General features: G+C 35.8%; 1 protein-coding gene and 1 pseudogene across 5 annotated transcripts in view; one reads left to right on the top strand and one right to left on the bottom strand.

The window, feature by feature from the left end:
• The first annotated feature begins 142 nt into the window (after nt 1–142).
• LOC141506511 (THO complex subunit 3 pseudogene) lies at nt 143–5,320 on the top strand (annotated as a pseudogene).
• GNPNAT1 (glucosamine-phosphate N-acetyltransferase 1) overlaps nt 179–21,045 on the bottom strand; it is a 36,880-nt gene continuing 16,013 nt past the window's right edge. For all 5 annotated transcript variants that reach the window (XM_074213341.1, XM_074213338.1, XM_074213339.1 and 2 more), the window contains 5 exons: nt 13,336–13,503; nt 12,201–12,263; nt 11,621–11,748; nt 9,964–10,025; nt 179–4,107 (listed from right to left, as the gene is read on the bottom strand). In XM_074213341.1, coding sequence (XP_074069442.1) covers nt 3,966–4,107; nt 9,964–10,025; nt 11,621–11,748; nt 12,201–12,263; nt 13,336–13,489 — 549 coding nt within the window. In that variant the 5' untranslated portion in view covers nt 13,490–13,503 and the 3' untranslated portion in view covers nt 179–3,965. The remainder of the gene's footprint in view (nt 4,108–9,963; nt 10,026–11,620; nt 11,749–12,200; nt 12,264–13,335; nt 13,504–21,045) is intronic.

Genomic DNA, 21,045 nt, shown 5'->3' with positions numbered 1-21,045 from the left:
AGTGTTTAAAGCAAACATTTTTATGGTTTTTGGTTTTAATATTTTTACTTACAAACAAAAGGTATTATAAGAAAATATTTATTGTTTTTCTAAAATGTTGAAACAGAAATGAATGTATCTCTTTTCCCCTTTTTATTTTTGTTGGATAAAAAAATCTAAACTTAAACCATACTTCACCTTTTTCAGTGCTTAATGAATTTTCCCTGGTAGGTACAATAAATGATACTATGCAACAGAATACATACTGTTATACTTTGTTAGTTTGGACTTTCCCTTTTCTGCCCACCCTCCCCCTAAAACCTACAAAAAATGCCAATAAAAACATACATTATTAAATCATATAACATTTAACTTAATACTTCAGGATAACTATTTAGTTGGTATTTTTTGGCTTCCTGTTAATGTCATATGAGTTACATAATCTTTTCAATACCTTAAGTCCTAAAAATACCTAAAAATCATCACTCTTACAAAGCCCTAGGGTAATTTTAGAGTATTCAGTTTTGTAGCGTTAGTAACTAATTAGTCAGTATTACTAGTTAGTACAACATTGCAGATTTTCATTAGAGACTTAACCAAAATCATCGATTGGATTTTGATTTAGTTTGCTTTAAATGGATTGCTATGGGATAAATGTCATTTAGCCCCTTATTGTTAGTCATATTCTCAATACTTGATACAGTTTCATTCTTTAGTCATTTTTCTCTTAAAATTTTTAAAAATAGTATATAGGCCCCAAAAGCTTATCTTATTACTTATTCTTAAACTGTTTTCTACTAGTTTAGAGAAATCCATATTTAAATGTACCCATTGATTTGTGATTTTTTTTTCTTTTCATATCTCACTGAAGTGCCTTTGTAGCACTCTAAGTTAAAACAGTGCCTCACAGACCATAATAGTCTTGAAAGTGAAATTAATATCTAAGAACAAATTTGGTACTGATTTTCCATGTCTTATTTTCTTTTAATTGTTGTTTAATTTTTGTTTCCTTAATGGAATTTTTTTCCATTCATATTTCCAACATTAGTCTTTAGAGTTTGTGAATCTAAAATTTTTCATTTGGTGCTTGAAATGAACTATGCCTAAGACTATTATGATTTTCATGATGAATACATTAGTTTTTCAGTCAATGTGACTTTTAGAGCCCAATCTGGAACCTTTGTAGGAACAAATAAGTTAAAGCAAAATCCATATTAATCACACACATATACATACATACTGTCTTGAACATCTACTAATTCCTTTTTGCAGAAAAAAGTAACATTTCACCATCAACTATTTTTCATATATTGGAATTGAAATTTTTTTCTTGCTTCCTAATTATTTGTCATTTTTTTCATGGTACTTTCTCTAGTCTAGTCTGTTTGCTGGTTACTTCTATAAGGTGAGAAATTTTAACAGCAAGAGTTTTTGCCCACTAATTAACTTTTGAAACAGAATATTAAGTTTTTTGTCTTAGCTTTCCAGAAAACCAAGAGGAACTGTTTGAAAATGTTCTGTTTCATAGTGTTTCAACTGAGTTAAATCTAAAATACTTAACTGGGATATATATATATTGGGACCTCAATTTATTATAGTAAATGTCTACAAGCAACTGCTAATTTTACAATGATGACCTCAATTATGAAATATATTCCATGTTTATCTGAATCATTTGTGTTTAAAAATGATTTTTACAAAAAAAAAATTCTCATGACCCTGTCATTTGAATGATTTTTGAATGCTGGAGTTTCTTTTTACTCCTTCATGGCAGCTAACAATCATTTAAAATATTCAGGTTTACAAGCTAGCTTTGTCCTATAAGGATGTCATGTTCAGGGTATATCCTGAATTGCTAATATATATATATTTGTAAGGCAGTGGGGTTAAGTGGCTTGCCCAAGGCCACACAGTTAGGGTAATTATTATGTGTCTGAGGCCAGATTTGAACTCAGGTATTCCTGCCTCCAGGGCCAGTGCTCTATCCACTTTGCCACCTAGCTGCCCCCCTGAATTGCTAATATTTTACTGACATGTTTTTGACTGTGCAGCAAAATCATTCAAAAAGAACAGCTTGTTAAGACTACTTTTAACAATGTATTTTGGACAAAGGACATTTTGGGATGATTGCAAATGGCAAAAATACTAAAAATTTATTTTGTGAAAATATTACACTTTAAACAAGATGGACAATAGCATATTGTGCCATTGTATTAAAAAAAAAGAATTGGTTCATTTAAAACTGATCTTAACCATTTAATATCATGAATTGCTTTTATGTATTTTTAGGTTTGAGAACCTTGCAAGTATAATGTGTAGTCCAGAATGGCTTAAAATTCAAATTACATAAAAAACATTCAGTTCAGAATCTTATATTTTTAAAATCACCAAAACTGACTTTTGATAATTCATTTTTTAAAAGTTATATTGGTTATTTGTTAAGTAGAATTATTACATCACAGAAACTAGAGTTAGAAAAGAACATAGGAACTGATCATTTAGTCCAACCAGAACTTTTAATAAGAATCCACTTCAGGCATTCCATTTTCTTTTTTGGATGTCAGTAATTACTGGGAATTCAATAATTACTCTGCAGCTTCCACTCATTGCTTAGTTCTGTCTTGTGATTTCAAGCAGAATAAATCTGATCTTTCTTCCTTGTCACAACCTTCAAATACTTGAATACCAGATAAAATTATCCTTCTAGGTCTAATAGTTTAAAATTTAAATTCTCTTGGATTAGATGTAGTGATATGAAACACTAAGATTTTATTAAATCTTAAATCTCCAGCTTGAGTGTGAGTTTTTTCCCTTTTATTTTGTTTCATTTGTTTTCAGCATGTTTTCCTCACTAATAAAGAATAAGGCACCACCTATGAATGGCAAAGCTACTTATTTCAAAAATGTCTTCAAAATATTCAAAAAGGTGATTAATATTTATATAGTATTACTATAAATTTGCTATTATAAAACAATATATCCAGGAGAGCACTTGCCATTTTGGTAGGTAGGAATCAGAAGCAAAGCAATAGCAGATGATGAAAACAGATGATCTTTTATTAATTTGCAAACAACTAATACCTAGTAACACTGACCATTACCTGAGGATCAAGAAAAATTAGGGAAGCACATGAAAAAAAATTACAATTCTATCAAGAGTACTACTACTATTCATGTGAATATTAACTTTAAATTTTTATTTGATACTAAAAAGTGCATGTTATCACTGATAAAATTCCCATCAAATTTATGAAAAGCACTGTAATTTTCCCATAAAATAATCATTCATCAAAACTTAATGTGTGCATCAAAGTCATGAGATATGTTTTCAGAATTGGGGAAAACTAAGGTTACCACAATGTAGCAAATTACATTACATTTCACGAGTAAAAACAGCTACTTCTTACTTTGAATCTCATCATTTCCCCTCTATATTCAATAGGTTTTCATCAAATTCCACCACAAGTGGAAAGTTTTTAATTTTTATTAGCTCCTCAAATGAGTTACACTGGCTAGTTTATTAATATTATGAAGTTAGCCTGCAATTAAACCCATGTCTTTGATTATAACTAAAGAAACTAGTTATCTAGTAATTTTTGTACACTAGAGGATATTCTCTTTCACAATCTGTTTCTTAAGAATAAAAAGTAAGATAGTCAACAAATAAGATAGTAAAAACAGATTCTGACTACAAAGAAATAAAATCCAACTTTAGAAAAATACAGGAAAAAATTTCAAGTTAAAAATATATTCCTTTGGTTAAAAGTCATCTCCTTCATAACATTCATTTATAGTCTGATATGCTGAACTCAATTTAATCTTTTATTCTAATCTTCCAATATGCCAAACTTTTTTTTGCCATATTTTAAGGGAGGAAGGGGAAGTCACTGGTTTTGTAGCAATAAAATTCTTTGATTTGCTAAAATAACCTAGTTGTAATAAATTTCTTTGCTTTCATTCTAAAAATCATTTTTGCTAACATTACTTTAGAATCTGTGATACATGTAGTTTTCTTCAGATACAGTATATCCAAACTTTTTATAGAAACCAACATTTTGTGGAAGACATTCAAGGGTAATTTTGTAACAGTTCAGTTTTTTACTTAGCAGAGTAAGTGTTGACAATAACCTGAAAAAGAAGAATAAACTATAAGAATAGGGTCGTTCATAAATCCTTTATTATCAGCATGCAATTTTTAAATGAATTAAAATTTATACTTTGAGGATTTTCTCAAAATTAAAATATAAATGTGATTAAAGTTTATATCATCTATCAACTACAAGATTTTTAGATATGTACTCCTATTACATATACAAAAAACACAATGATCTATGGAAATAAGATGGTAGTATTTTTTAAAATTGCCACAAATGTTTTAAATAAAAACAAAACAAAAAGCTTGTCAGTGTTAAGAATAAAAACCCAGGACCAGCTTTCTGTGCATGGGGTGGCCAGCACCTCTACCCTTGTGGGGAGCTCTGTGCTGGCACTGAGCACCGTTGGCAGAGTTGGGTCCTGGGGTGGCTTGACTGGGGGCCGTCCTACTATGTGGCCAGGATGCAGGAGCTGTTTCGGAGCCACAGGAAGATTCGCGAGTTTCCGGCGCACAGCGCCAAGGTGCACTCGGTGGCCTGGAGCTGTGATGGGCACCGCCTGGCCTCAAGCTCCTTCGACAAGATGACCAGTGTCTTCTTGCTGGAGAAGGGTTGCCTGGCAAAAGAAAATAACTACCAAGGACTTGGGGGCAGTGTGGATCAACTTTGTTGGTATCCAAGTAATCCAGACCTCTTTGTCACTGCATCTGGGGACAAAACTATTTGCATCTGGGATGTTAGAACTACAAAATGCATGGCTATTGTGAATACTAAAGGGGAGAATATTAACATTTGCTGGAGTCCTGATGGGCAGACCATTGCTGTGAGCAACAAAGATGATGTAGTAACTTGCACTGATGCCAAAACCCATCGTTCAAAATCAGAGGTACAATTTAACAATTTAAATTTGAAGTAAATTGAAATCTCTTGCAATAGTGATAACAATATGTTCTTCCTGAGAAATGGCAATGGTTGTATCAACATTCTCAGTTATCCTGAGCTGAAACCTGTGCAATTTATGCTCATCCTTCCAACTGCATCTGTATCAAATTTGACCCCATGGGGAAGTACTTTGCCACAGGAAGTGCAGATGCACTGGTTAGCCTTTGGGATGTTGATGAATTAGTGTGTGTGTGTGTGTGTGTGTGTGTGTGTGATGTTTTTCAAGATGCAGATGCACTGGTTAGCCTTTGGGATGTTGATGAATTTGTGTGTGTGTGTGTGTGTGTGTGTGTGTGTGTGTGTGTGTGGATTGGCCAGTTAGAACCCTCAACTTTAGTCATGATGGGAAGATGCTTGCATCAGCATCTGAAGATCACTTTATTGACACTGCTTAAGTAGAGACAGGTGATAAGCTCCGGGAGGTACAGTGTGAGTCCCCGACATTCATGGTGGCCTGGCGTCTCAAGAGACCTCGAGAGGCTGGGATAAAGACCTGGGAAAGTCAGGCTTCATTTTGTCAGTTTATTTTGTCTGTGTCTCCCTGATTAAACTCTCCCTTGTCCCCAAACATGCCTATAGAAAAAAAAGTTGTTTCCATTTCCACGTGTTTGAATACCATGTTTGTTTGCAGTATTTTTGTAGAGTGGTAAGAGTTTCCATTGTAATCTCTTAATGCAAAGAGCACACTGAATTTGGAGTCAGCACAATAGAAAGAGGGCTGGATTTGAGATGGGGGGGGTCTCTGTTCACAGCTTAGTTCTATTTTGGAACTTTGCCTCTCTGGGCCTTAGTTTCCTCATTTTTATTTTTTTATTTTTTGTTATTATTTTTTTAGGTTTTTGCAAAGCAAATGGGGTTAAATGGCTTGCCCAAGGCCACACAACTAGGTAATTATTAAGTGTCTGAGACTGGATTTGAACCCAGGTACTCCAGACTCCAGGGCCCGTGCTTTATCCACTGTGCCACCTAGCCACCCCATTTTCTCATTTTTAAAATGAGGGATTTGGATTATTAAATCCCATTATCTTTCTTTCTTAGGGGCTTGCCCTGTGTACTTTAAAGAGTCCTAGGAGTTTCTTCAGGTAGCTGAATAGTTTTCTCCTTTTTAATTTTGAGAAGATTTTGTAAAGGTATGTTTCATAACCTTTGCAGACTCTCAAAGTTTGTTGATCTTAAGAGATGACTTCACTTCCTTGATCAAAAATTTCATGACCCATATTGTAATTTCATTTATTCATCTTGAATAGAGATGAAAAAGAATGACTGGTACCTTAGTGCCACATTCCTGAAAATAATAGCTCCCTCCTCTGTAAGGGGGGAGGGGGGTTAGATTAGATGACTTCTAAATTACTGTGATCCATTTTTTATAGCACTTGGCTTACAAAATAATTTCCTCACAATAACCCTAGGGGGAGAGTATAGAGATTTATCACCCCTATTTTACAGATGATGTAATTGTGGCATAAAGAGGCTAAGTAATTTACCCAAGGGTTACATGGTTAGTCTAGATATTTTTGCTTGAGTGACTGTAGGTGGTATAGCATGACCTCAAAAATCCAAGTTACTACCTCATTTGGGATGATGCTTATATATGATATGTCTTGAGAGCTCTCCTCTGCTTATACTCATTGTACTTGTGGGTCCAGAGTGGTGAAGAGGAATGTAACATTTGGGGGAAAGTTTTTTTTTAAGGTTTTTGCAAGGCAAACGGGGTTAAGTGGCTTGCCCAAGGCCACACAGCTAGGTAATTATTAAGTGTCTGAGACCGGATTTGAACCCAGGTACTCCTGACTCTAGAGCCGGTGCTTTATCCACTGTGCCACCTAGCCACCCCGAAAGTATTTCTTAAGAATAATTTTGATATTTTAACTTTAAATAAGAGTTAAATTTTGGGGCATTCTTAAAAAAAAGATTTTTTTAGGCCATGTTTTAGAACTTCATTCTAGAAAGAGACCTGTAAATATCCTGTAACAATTATGTTCAAATTAACATGAACTAGAAACTAAAATTTGAACTATTAAAACTAGTTTAAAAAAAAAAGCCTGCATCACCAAAAACAAACTAGATGATTTCAGTTACATTAAATTAAAAAGCCTTTGCACAGATAAAACCACTGTAACCAAGATCAAAAGAAATGTAGTAAACTGGGAAACAATCTTTACAACTAATGATTCTGACAAAGGACTCATTTCTAAAATATACAGAGAACTGAGTCAAATTTAAAAAAAAAAACCCATTCCCCAGTTGACAAATGGTCAAAGGATATACAAAGGCAATTTACAGATGAGGAGATCAAAGCAATCCATAGTCATATGAAAAATTGCTCTAAATCATTACTTATTAGAGAAATGCAAATTAAAGCTTCTCTGTGAGGTACCACCTCACACCTCTCAGACTGGCCAATATGACCAGAAAGGATAATTAATGATCATTGTTTGAAGGGTTTTGGGAAATCTGGGACACTACACTGTTGGTGGAGCTGTGAACTCATCCAGCCCTTCTAGAGAGCAGTTTGGAACTATACCCAAAGGGCAACAAAAATGTGCAATACCACTTTGGCAATACCACTACTGGGTCTGTACCCTGAAGAGATGATAAAACAGGGTAAAAACATCACTTGTACAAAAATATTCATAGCCCTTTTTTGTGGTGGCAAAGAATTGGAAATCAAGTAAATGTCCTTCAATTGGGGAATGGCTTGGCAAACTGTGGTATATGTATGTCATGGAACACTATTGTTCTATTAGAAACCAGGAGGGATGGGAATTCAGGGAAGCCTGGAGGGATTTGCATGAACTGATGCTGAGTGAGATGAGCAGAACCAGAAAAACACTGTACACCCTAACAGCAACATGGAAGTGATGTTCAACCTTGATGGACTTGCTCATTCCATCAAAGCAACAATCAGGGACAGTTTGGGGCTGTCTGCAATGGAGAATACAATCTGTATCCAGATAAAGAGCTGTGGAGTTTGAACAAAGTTCAAGGACTATTCCCTTTAATTAAAAAAAAAACATCTTATTGTCTGATCTTGTTATCTCTTCTACTTTTTGTCTCTTCCTTAAGGATATGATTTCTCTCTCATCACACTTAATTTGGATCAATGTACAACATGGAAACAATATAAAGACTGACAAAATGCTTTCTGTGGCAGGGGTGGGGGGAGAAATAAGATTAGGGGAAAAATTGTAAAACTCAAAATAAATAAAATCTTTAATAAAAGGAAAAAACACAACCTGGAACTTGAAAGCAATTCAAATTTTAGATGGCCTAAAATTTAAATTGGTGTATTCCTCTTGAATCTTGTTAAAAATATGTTAATGATTTTATGGGTATGTTAGAGAATAAATACATTTTAAAAGGAATTAATAAAAAATATTTTAAATTTTGTTTTTAGGGGCACCTAGGTGGCGCAGTGTTTAGAGCACTGGCTCTGGGGTCAGGAGGACCTGAGTTCAAATACGACCTCAGCTGTGTGACCGTGGGCAAGTCGCTTAACCCCATTGCCTTAAATTTTAAAAAATATAAAAAAATAAATTTTGTTTTTAAAAAATCTTAAATTATTCATCAATTTCCTTCACAGTTTTCTTTTAGGTTTCATTGTAATTGTTTCTCTTTGATGAATTTCTTCATTCCTTAAATTTTGAAAAAAAAGGTTTAAAAATACTATAATTATAAATAGGTTTGAATATATATTTATATATATATTTGTATGTGCACATATATATGCACATATATTCATGTATACAGAATACATACATATATATATATATATATGTTAGTGGATGATAAATTAAGGCTATTTGATAATTTTGTGGGTTTTTTTTGCTAGGCAATGGGTTTAAGTGACTCGCCCAAGGTCATACAGCTAGGTAATTATTAAGTGTCTGAGGCTGGATTTGAACTCGAGTACTCCTGTCTCCAGGGCTGGTGCTCTATCCACTGTACTACCTAGCCACCCATATTTGATAAATCTTAAATCTTTAGTTAATGCCATAAATAGTCATATTCCTCCCACATTTGACTTCTGTATGAGTCTAAATTTTATATATATATATATATGAGTACAGATTTGAACCTTTTCAAAATTAAAACAATCATGAAAGGGTCCATCATAAAGGCTACCTAGCCCAGTCTTATTATTTCAAAGAAGTGAAGCTCAGAGAGGTCTACTGAACTCCCAAGTCATACTAGTAGCAAGCAGTAGAGCCAAGATTTGAACCCAAACTGACTTAAAACCTACTGCCCTTTCCCCGTGTACAATTTCAGAAAACTGTGTGCCAGAGTGTATGGTACTATGGTGAATCTAAGGTCCATGACAGGATTTTCCAGGATTCCAGACCATGGAGTGTCATCATAAAGTTCTCTGGGTCTATAATTACTATCAGTCATTTCTCATATTTTAGAAGTTGCCACCAAGGGTGGATAGAGCACCAGCCTTGGAGTCAGGAGTCAGGAACCTGAGTTCAAATCCAGCCTCAGACACTTAATTACCTAGCTGTATGATCTTGGGCAAATCACTTAACCCCACTGCCTTGCAAAAACTTAAAAAAAAATTGCCACCAAAAAAGTATAGCTCATTTTACTTTATACTGGAATTTTAAAACTAACTTGATAAATATTTTTTGTTTTAAATGTGAACATAAAAACTGATGACTTGAAAAGAGGTATTTAAAGAATGAATTTGTAAGAAGTTTTAAGCTCATTTTTCTTGTCATTTTTCAGTTGTGTCCAACTCTTCAAGACACCATTTTGGGTTTTCTTGGCAAGAACAGTGGAGTGTTTTTGCCATTTCATTTTCCAGCTGATTTCTTAAATAAGAGGAAACAGAGTCAAATAGGGTTAAGTGACTTGCCCAGGGTCACAAAGCTACTAAATATCTGAAGCCAGACTAGAAGATGAATGAAGAACATCAAAGTTGATATTGTTTCTGTAGAAAAATACTTACAGTTTTCCCAGTTGCTTTCCTCTGCATTCGTCACTTACAACAACATCTTCCACTCTTCCTCTCTGTGAAAATATTTTTATCCTTTTGTTTATTTGAAAACTTTTATCCAATAAATTAGCAAGTAAAAATAGTCATTACTGGCACCCTTTTGATAAATAGTAAGATGAAATGTGTATTATTTATATGCTTGTATGGCACTATTACCAGAATATGGTTTTATTTTGACAACATTACTGGATTTGGAATCAGAGACCCTGGTCTCTGTCAAGACTGCTCCTTGGGGTGGCTAGGTGGCACAGTGGATAAAAGCACCGGCCCTGGAGTCAGGAGTACCTGGGCTCAAATCCGGCCTCAGACACTTAATAATTACCTAGCTGTGTGTGTGGCCTTGGGCAAGCCACTTAACCCCATTTGCCTTGCAAAAATCTAAAAAAAAACAAAACAAAACAAAGACTCTGCTCCTTGATATGCCTTCAGAAAGATCTTCTTAATCTTTCTGTTTATAATGATTTCTTTATCTCAGAAATATGTTTTGTCTGGTATGAGTTCACCTTTTTTTTTAAATTAGGTTGGTTGGTTTTTTTTTTTTTAGAAGGCAATGGGGTTAAGGCTTACCCAAGGCCACACAGCTAGGTAATTATTAAGTGTCTGAGACCGGATTTGAACCCAGGTACTCCTGACTCCAGGGCTGGTGCTTTTATCCACTGCGCCACCTAGCTGCCACTTCCAATTCACCTTTAAAAAAAAAAAGCAATAATTTTGCCTTAAAAACTCCTCCCTAGGGGCAGCTAAGTAGAGAAGTGGATAGAGTACCAACTCTGGAGTCAGGAGTACCTGAGTTTAGATCTCACCTCAGACACTTAATAATTACCTAGCAGTGTGGCCTTGGACAAGCCACTTAACCCTGTTTGCCTTGCAAAAAAAAAAAACTCCTCCCTAGTAGAACTTGCACAGAACCCAGCAGCAAATGTGCTGTCATCTTAAATTTACCATCTTGTTCCCAGTTCAGACCCTGACTTCACATGCTTAAAACTGGGGGATTCTCCTTAGAACTATTAATGCTTTAAAAGAGATAAAGCTTTTTGGAAGAGCATTGCTAATTTTAAAGATAGCAACAAATATAGCAGTCTAGATGTAATCTAGATAGCAACAAATGTAGCAAATGTAGAGATTTCTAGATACCTGGCTTCTAAGACTTCATGCACATGGTTTGGATCTTTTTTCTGTACCCAATTCTGAGATTTTTATTCCATTTGTTAAATATAATTTTGCAAAATTTCTTCCAAAAGAAAAGATTTTTAATTTTATAAGAATCATCGAAAAAAGATACATTGGTGGAAATTATAATAGCTGACTTTTGTCAGTTTTTTTTTTTTTTTTAATTGACAAAGCACTTTTCTCACAAAAACCCTACAGGATAAATGACTAATTATCCCTACTTTCAAGCTAAAGGAAGTCAGCTCACATAGATTATTAAGTAAGTTGCCTAGAATCACAAGACTAATAATTGTCACAACTGAGATCTAAAACCAGGTTTCCTGGTTCTGAAGTTCACTGTTCTTAGAAGTATAACTGTTTTAAACACTTAATTTGTTTAAATGTATCTTGTCTCATTTGATCAAGAAAGGTCATGTCTGGAATAAGAGGGGAAGTATACCTTTGCACATGAATGGATGAATTTATGTTCTATTATCAGAGTAGCTGTAGCAACAATTTGCCCTATGGTGACATCTTCTACAACTGTAACATAATAATCCCCTGATTTCCTCATGTGCTCAAATGATCCTGTAAGGAACAAGAAAAGATATCATTATACACTAGATGTGCAACTATACCAGGTCACAGAACAGCTAGTTCTGCCAACTGAACATTTTAGACAAATTTTAATTGGTGGAGAAAAAAAAAATCTTTTGTGAAAAGTGACCTAGAGATTATACTCCAGTCTCAAATGTGGATGGCATGTTTTAAAACAATCCTATTTTTTTTTTTTGATAAAGCAGCTAGGTGGAGAAGTTCCACATACAGTGGAACCTTCATATTTTAAAACAGGAGAAACTTTCCAAATCAGGATAAGAATTGCATCAATCCACGGAAATAGAGAGGTAAGTTTCAAACTTAGACTACAGTAAGCTACATATAATAAATACTTAAATACTTAGGCACAACAAAGCCCAAGCGAAGACAATAAAGGGATACCTTTATTCCTTTTCAGATAATATAGACAGATGTATACTCACTCATAAATTGCTCAGGGCTGACCACTCCAGTTTCTGTCAACTGACCAAGTACTTTAAAAAATCCTAGTTCAGAAAAACAAATGAAACAAAGTTGCATTTTCGAAGAACTAAAACTCAGGTCTATGTTTTTACATATAATCACTATTATTCTCTACCACTCCCCCCTCAAAAAAAAATGTAAACGCATTTAAGTGTCATACTTATCTCAAATGACAATATTTTTTAAAATAGCATATTTTTCAAAAAATTTAATATAAATGGATTGCATTCATAAGTGATACCAATTATTACACAAAACATGACAATTTTTAATTAGCCCAGAATTTATGGCATGCATCCGAAACAGAAACTGCTTTAAAAATAATTTTTTTTCTCAAATGATCGAAATCTTTTTAAAAATTATTGTAGCAGGGGCGGCTGGGTAGTGCAGTGGATAGAGCACCGGCCCTGGAGTCAGGAGTACCCTAGTTCAAATCCAGCCTCAGACACTTAATTACCTTAGCTGTGTGGCCTTGGGCAAGCCACTTAACCCCATTGTCTTGCAAAAAAAAACCTAAAAAATTCTTGTAGCTATAAAATCATATTGTTCAGCTTTAAGTTGGAAACATTTACTTTAAGAGTCATGACAGCCATTTTGCTTTAGATTTAGATATTTCAGTTTGTTTAATCTGGTGAAACAATCTATGTATTTAGTTTCATTTTCCATAAGGTTTTTCCAGTGTGACTTATCTAGGAAAATTATTATTGGAGAAAAAGTGGGAAAATGATTTTGTCTACTTAGTAATTTCTTATAGCCTGAAAAGAGATCATTGTTTACTTTTAAATCAGGGCATTTATTTAATAAGCTATTTTGGGGGGGAGCTAGAAGTAAAAAGTGAAGGTGGTATTTCTCCCAGAAGAAAGGAAATTTGGAGAATAGAGGGTGAGGAAAAAAGGCAGAGTTCTACCATTCCTCCTGAATTATCTTCATTATGTATCTAATTTATTTAATGTTGAATACAATGTTTCAATATACAGATGCAAAAATACATCATAAACATTAAATTTTGTCATATATTTCAATAATAATTGGCTTTCGTTAGCACAAGAAAGAGAATAAACCAATTCAAATCAAGATTAATAAATGTGCAATTACCTCTGTTTAGATCTGCGGTACAAAGAGGTCTCAAAACCAAACCATCTCCTGGGTGTGTTGGGGAAATGGCTGGAGAAAATGTTGCAGTGTTCTGGCTCCAGTCCACTTCTTTCAACAGACTTGGGTCAAACAAAGGTGTTTCATCAGGTTTCATGATTGCAATAAGGCCTGAAATTAAAATAATAAAATCTATATAAAAAACTTTGTCTCAGAAAAAAAATAGATTTTTAAATTCTTATGCAGGGCAATAATATAAAAAAGTATCACTTAAATTTAAGTTTTTAAAAGGTATGAAAGCCAATTTGCCACAACAAAACTTTTAAAATCATATCTCACATTTATATTAGTAAAATATTTTATGCATATAGGGCTAAGAACCTAGCTTTTCCTAACTCCAAGTCCACTATACCATGAAAGAAATATGAGTTAGTTTATAAAATTTCAAAATTTCTACCATTTTCAGATTTTATCAACATTTTGGGGAAAAACTCAGATCCTACTTCCCAACCTCTGACCAATCCCCACTAGCCTTCAGTACTTTCCCTTTACTACTTCCTGCTTTCCCAATCTAGGAAGAATCAGTTCAATTCTACATTTTCCTCTTCCCTTGAAACTCTTTATTTTCCTTTCCTTTTACACTCCAAACCTGGAATACACCACCTTTCTCCTTTATTCTTCCTTAACAAAGTGCTTAACAGAAATGGAAAAAATAGTGAAATCATAGTGACAGAGAATACTATAAATTTATGCAAATCTCAAATGGATTCTCACATTCCTTAATTTATTTTCCTATCAATATACCATAGATGCTCTGAACCTCTTCCCTTAAGGTGATAGTTAAGTAATTATTACCCATCTGAGTCTGGATTTGAACTCAGGTCCTCCTGACTCCAAGTCAGTGTTCTATCCACTTTGCACCACCTAGCTGCCCCCATACCCTCTCTTCTAAAACATTCATGTTGTAACTAAAGAAAATTGAGGCCACTTTCTTAGATATTACCTCTTCTTCCTCTAAATCCCTGATATTGTCTGACTAGCTCCTCCTTTGTTTCAGTCTTTGATGAGAAGATGGTTCTTCATTAAAGGCCAGCTTTAATCCCCTCCCAACACTTTATTATCCACCCTATTGCCCCTCTCCCAATATTTAACCTCTTATCTTTTTTTTTTAAAGGTTTTTGCAAGACAAACGGGGTTAAGTGGCTTGCAAAAGGCCACAGCTAGGTAATTATTGTCTGAGACCAGATTTGAACCCAGGTACTCCTGACTCCAGGGCCAGTGCTTTATCCACTATGCCACCTAGCCACTCCCCCCATCTTTTGCTTACAAATATGCTCAAGTTCTATAGCCTTTGAAAATCCTTGCTAAATTCAATGATTCCTATCAGCTCTTGTCCCATAAATCTACCTTCTTTTCTTAGCTAAACTTGAAAAGCTGTCTACAATAGGCTCACATTTCCTTTCAAAGTCTGGATCTGAACGTTCCTCAACATCTCCTTTGTTACAGCTTCATACATGTCTCATTAGTTGGGCAAGTGTAAGAGGATTGCCTTGCAAAAAGGGGGGATTGGGAGCTTCAGTTGAACTTGGCTAGCACAAATTTATCAATCAATATTTAACAGACATCTATTACTTGACAATGCTAAGCACTGGTGATACAAAAAAGAACATATGCAAACAAATAACAAACATGCTACACCTAGGATAAATAGAAAATAATTAACAAAGAGAAGGCACTAGAATTAAGCACATGAGGGACAGTCAGAGAAAATGCCTGGAGCTGGGAGACGGAGTATCTTATGGAAAAGGCAGGACAGTGTCACTGAGTTGAATACATTGTGATGATTAAGATTATAATTTTAAGGTAGGAGAGGGCTGAATTATGATTGGCTTTGAATGTCAAACAGAGGATTTTGTATTTTCTCCAAGAGGTAGGAGGAAATCACTACAGTGGAGAGGGTGACATGATCTGACCATTTTAGGAAAATCACTGTAGTGACTGAATGGAGCATGTTTAGCAGAGAGAGAAGTAAGTATATCTACCTGCAGGCTACAAAGATATACAATCTGTTGCCAAGAACTATTGATCTAACAGGGATGAAGGATAATGAGTAGTAAAGGATAACTCCTAAGAGAATCATTTCTAGATATCAAATTTGAGGGACTGGATTATGTTGTCCTCTATAGGAATAGAAAAAGTATGGGGGAGGACAAAGAAGGGTTCAGGGGGAATGATAATGAATTCTAAATATAATGAGTTTGAGATCCTATTTGATATGTCTGAAAAGTAGCTGAAGATGCAAAACAGAAAAGAAAATTATCATCATAAAGATGATAATTAAATTCATGGAGCTGTTGATAATCATCATTTGAAGTGGTATAGAGGGAAATAGTCCATGATGTCCAAGACAAAGTCATATGGGAGGGCATTATCTGGATGAAGGATCTATTCAAATGAGAATGAGGAGTGGTCAGATAGGAAGAAAACCAAGAGAGTGGTATCCCAAAAGCCTAGAAAAGAGTAGTATCAAAGAGAAATGTGTGTCATAGGCTATAGAAAAATTAAGGAGAATAATTGAGAAAGATCACTGCTAACTTTGGAGAAAGAAATTTCACTGAAATGATAAGGTCAGAAGCCAGAACCAGGGGTTAAGAAGAGAATGAAAAGAGACATAGCAGATAGTCTTTTTTGAGGAGTTTAAAATAGAGAAGATACATGAAACTAGTTAGCAGGAACAGAATATTTCCCCATATATGACATCCTTTTTTGAAAAATATGGGGTCTAAAAACTGGGAGCATCTTATACAGTGGTTGTGGATTTTTTTTTGGCAAGGCAATGGGGTTAAGTGACTTACCCAAGGTCACACAGCTAGGCAATTATTAAGTGTCTGAGACTGGATTTGAATTCAAGTACTCCTGACTCCAGGGCCAGTGCTCTATTCACTGCACCACCTAGGCACCCCAGTTGTGGATTTTTTTACTTGCCTTTCTTGCTTTTTCGCACTTTGTACTCATTGCTTTGCATTTGTTAATAGTATATTAGTGGGGTGGCTAGGTGGTGCAGTGAATAGAGCACTGGCCCTGGAGTCAGGAGTACCTGAGTTCAAATCTAGCCTCAGACACTTAATAAGTACCTAGCTGTGTGGCCTTGGGCAAGCCACTTAACCCTATTGCCTTGCAAAATCCAACACCCCCCCCCCCAAAAAAAAAGTATATTAGGTTACGTTTTGCCATGTTCAGCCCAGAAATGACTCAAAAAAGATTTTCGAACAGTGCTGAATTCAAGTTCAAAGTGATCCACTTCGCAAGAGTGAATGGAAATGCTGCTGAAAGTCAGTTTGGTCCTCCTCCAACTGGGAAAACTATCCCAGCTTAGCTATGAGAAGAAGAAACCTGACTGAAAATGCCTTGGCAGAAGAGGGCCATGAGAGGCAAGGCAGCCAAATGGTCTGAGTTAGAAAGGGAATTGAAGAGATGGATTGAAGAGCAAAGGACCAGTGGAATTCCTGTGTCCACAAAGATGGGTCAGCAGGAGGTCAGAAGAATTGTGATGAAAAAGAAGTGACTGATTTCAAAGGACACAGTTGGTGCTTCAGGTTCATGAAACAGAATGGACTAAGTATGGTCAGGTGTGGTCAACCCCGAACCAGCGTACAGGCAGGAGAGCAGGTACAGCCTCTCCTAAGATAGTGATTCATCATCAAACACAGATGAGGACAAGTTAATGGATGGGAGTTTTGACAGTGATGAGGAGCTGTATGAATTTTATGATGAATAAAACTTCAGTTCAATAACTTTATATTATATATTCCTTTTTCAAGGTGCATCTTATACATGAGGAAATAGGGTTTCAAAGATGTTTTTAGGATGGGGGAAAGACATAGACTTGTTTGTAGGCAATAAGAAGTAAATCGGTAAAGGAAGAGTTTGAAAATAAGTGATAAAGTGAGATCAGTGTTTGAGGAGACAGGATAGAAACAGGATTGCTTAAACAGATAAAAGGGTGGCCCTTGTAAAGAAGTTAGGTCATCCAAAGAATTGGAAATTGATGCTCATCAACTGGAAAAATAGCTAAATAAATTGTGGCATATAATTGTGATGGAATACTACTGTACTTTTTTAAAAAAAATTTTATTTAAGGCAATGGGATTAAGTGACTTGCCCAGGTCACACAGCTAGGCAATTATTAAGTCTCTGAGCTCACATTTGAACTCAGGTCCTCCTGATTCCAGGACTGGTGCTCTATCCACTGCACCACCTAGCTGCCCTACTGTACTCTTAAGAAATGAGGAGAGATAGGGCGGCTAGGTGGCGTAGTGGATAAAGAACCAGCCTTGGAGTCAGGAGTACCTGGGTTCAAATTGGTTCTCAGACACTTAATAATTACTTAACCCTGTGGCCTTGGGCAAGCCACTTAACCCCATTTGCCTTGCAAAAACCTAAAAAAAAAAAAAATGACGAGAGATCTCCCTGAGAAAGAGATCCAAAAAAAACCAACCCCCAGGAATATTATAGCCAAGTTCTAGAACTCCCAAGTCAAAGGGAAGCAGCCAGAAGGACACAATTCAAATACCATGGAGCTGCAATCAGGATCTCACAGGACTTAGCAGCAACTACATTAAAAGCTCGTAGGGCTTGGAATATAATATACTGGAATGCAAAAGCGCTTAGAATGCAACCGAGAATCAACTACCCAGTAAAATTGAACATCCTCTTCCAGGGAAAAAGATGGACTTTCAATGAACCAGGGGAATTTCAAATGTTCCTGTTGGAGTGGCCAGAGCTGAAAAGAAGGTTTGATCTTCAGATACAGGACTCAGGTGAAGCATAGAGAGTGGAGGAGAAGGGGAAAATATGAGGGACTTAATGATGATGAACTGCATGTATTCCGCATAGAAAAATGATACTGATAATACTCATATGAACATTCTCAGTTAATAGAGCAGGTAGAGGGAGCTTTTATAGTTGAAGCACAGGAGAAAGCTGAATTTGAAGATAAAATGTGGTGTAAAAATAGAGTCAATAGAAAAAAAGGAAATGTTAATGGGAGAAAGAAAAAGGAGAGGGGGAATAAATAGGCCAAGATATTTCATATAATAAGATTTTTCTTTATTACTATGAGCTATTGCAATGATATGGAAGGGGGGAAGGCAAGGGGGAATGAGGGAATCTTTGCTCTCATCAGAGGTGGCTAGGAGAGGAAACAGCATATATACTCAATGGGGTATAAGGCATCTGGAGTAAGAAGGAGGGGGGGACGGGGAAAGGCATGGGGTGAGAGTGGTCATTTCTTTTTTACTTCTTGCAAGGGGCTGGGATTGGATGGCCTGTCTGGGACCATAGAGCCTGGTGGATGCTGGGCCTAAGGGGTGGTAAGGGGGCTCGGGGCCTCTTGGTCCCAGAGCCAGGGATCTGTCTGCTGCACCACTCAGCTACCCTAACAGCAGAGTCAGAGTGAAAGGAGAGAGAAAATATAGTACATGGTAGTGAAGAAATATGAAAGGAGGGAGTTGCGATCATCAATGGCAATGTTGGAAAAATATGGAAGAAACTTTTGTGATGGACTTATCATAAAGAATGTGATCCACCTGTGACAGAGTTGGTGGTGTTGGAACACAGACTGAAGCACATTTATTATTATTATTATTTTGGGGGGGGTACAGGGCAAATGGGGCTGGGTGGCCTGCCTGGGGCCCTATGGCAGGGTGATCATTGGGTGTCTGAGGCCGGATTTGAACCCAGGTGCTCCTGGCTCAAGGGCCAGTGCTCTATCTGCCACCTGGCCGCCCCTACTATTATTACTATTTTATTTTATTTTGGGTCTTTTTTTTCTTTTTCTTTTTTGGTTTTTGCAGGGCAGTGGGGTTGGGGTGGCTTGCATGTCACACAGCTGGGTGATTGTTGGGCGTGTGGGGCTGGATTTGGGCTTGGGTGCTCCTGGCTCCAGGGCTGGTGCTCTGTCCACTGCACCACCTGGCCATACCTACAATTATTACTATTATTTTTTAAATTTTAATTTTTTTCTCTCCCCCTTACTTTTTCGCTCAAGTTAGTTTATATTTTTTGGGGGGAGGCAGTATTTTGTTTACTCTTAAACAAGAATATTTTATTAACGTATAAAAAATTATTTGTACAAAATGAGAATAAATATTAAATAAGGAAAAAATTTTTTAAAAAATGACGAGGGGGTGGCTAGGTGGCACTGTATGGCTTTGGGCAAGCCACTTAACCCCCATTGCCTTGAAAAAAGTAAAAAAAAAATGACGAGAGAGGGATGGTTTCAGAAAAAAATATAGGAAAACCTATATGAACTAATGCAAGTGAACTAGCAGAATCAAGAGATTCTTGTATATGAGATTGCATACAACAACAACAACAGTATTGTAATGATGATCAACTGCAATGGACAGAGCACCAGCCCTGGAATCAGGAGTTCAAATTCAGCCTGAAACAGTTAATAATTACCTAGCTGTATGAGTTTGGGCAAGTTACTTAACCCCATTGCCTTGCAAAACAAAAATTAAAAAAAAAAACTGTAAAAACTTTTAGCTCCTGATTCCTAAACAACAACAAAAAAAGGTCACCTCATTATACGAGACATGAAAGAATAATAAAGTGGCAGGAGACATCTGATATGATATAAAAAAGAGGGAAGAAAAAAGACTTCATGGTGAATGGTTTCACTTTTTCTATAAAATTATAAGACAAAATTCTCAGCCAAGAGAAGTGGGAATGATGAGGCAGGTCAAGTAAGTCTACCTAACAACAGTCCAGTTAAGTTAATAGACTAATTTATAGTCAGGGCAGTTGCACGATTTTCATCACCTTCATTCAGTTTCAAATGTATAGGAGTGAAAGTGGCAGATGATCCATAGCTGAGGCTTGATAGGATTAATTGGTGAAATGATACTAGACTAGGGATTCAAGAGAGGATACTGTAAAGCAAAATATTTTCATGAAGGTAAAGATGAGAAAAATGAAAGAGAACAGCTATTGCAGGGGAGATGGCCTGGGATTATTGGACATCATGGTGTGGATGAAAAATAAGATTTTGTAAGAGATATCTGGCAGAAACTTCACTTTAGTTCCCTCCCATTCAAAAAATTTTAAATTTTCCATCAAAACATACTGTCTAGAAAAAGCAAATGTATAAATAACCCTAATAATGGATATTTCCAAATCCAAGCAGGAATACCACTAAAAAAATCAAAATGTTTTTATACAGTATTTATAGCTAATAAAGATTCACTTGTCTTCTCTGATAACTATCATTTTTTTAAGAAAGATTTTATTTTGAGTTTTACAATTTTCCCCCATTCTTGCTTCTCTCCCCCTACCCCCCCCAAGGCATTCTGTTAGTTTTTACATTGTTTCCATGGTATACATTGATCTCAGTTGAATGTGATGAGAGAGAAATCATATCCTTAAGGAAGAAAAATAAAGTATAAGAGATAGCAAAATTATATAATAAGATAATAGTTTTTTTCTAAATTGAAGGTAACCTTTGGTCTTTGTTCAAACTCCACCATTCTTTCTCTGGATACAAATGATATTCTCCATTGCAGACAGCCCCAAAATGTCCCTGATTGTAGCACTGATGGAATGAGCAAGTCCATCAAGGTTGATCATCATCCCCATGTTGCTGTTAGGGTGTGCAGTGTTTTTCTGGTTCTGCTCATCTCACTCAGCATCAGTTCATGCAAATCCCTCCAG

Source organism: Macrotis lagotis, chromosome 1 (assembly GCF_037893015.1).
Source record: "Macrotis lagotis isolate mMagLag1 chromosome 1, bilby.v1.9.chrom.fasta, whole genome shotgun sequence".
NCBI classification, from domain to species: Eukaryota; Metazoa; Chordata; class Mammalia; order Peramelemorphia; family Peramelidae; genus Macrotis; species Macrotis lagotis.
Note: the sequence above shows the minus strand (reverse complement) of the source record. Positions and strands in the feature narration are given on the sequence as shown.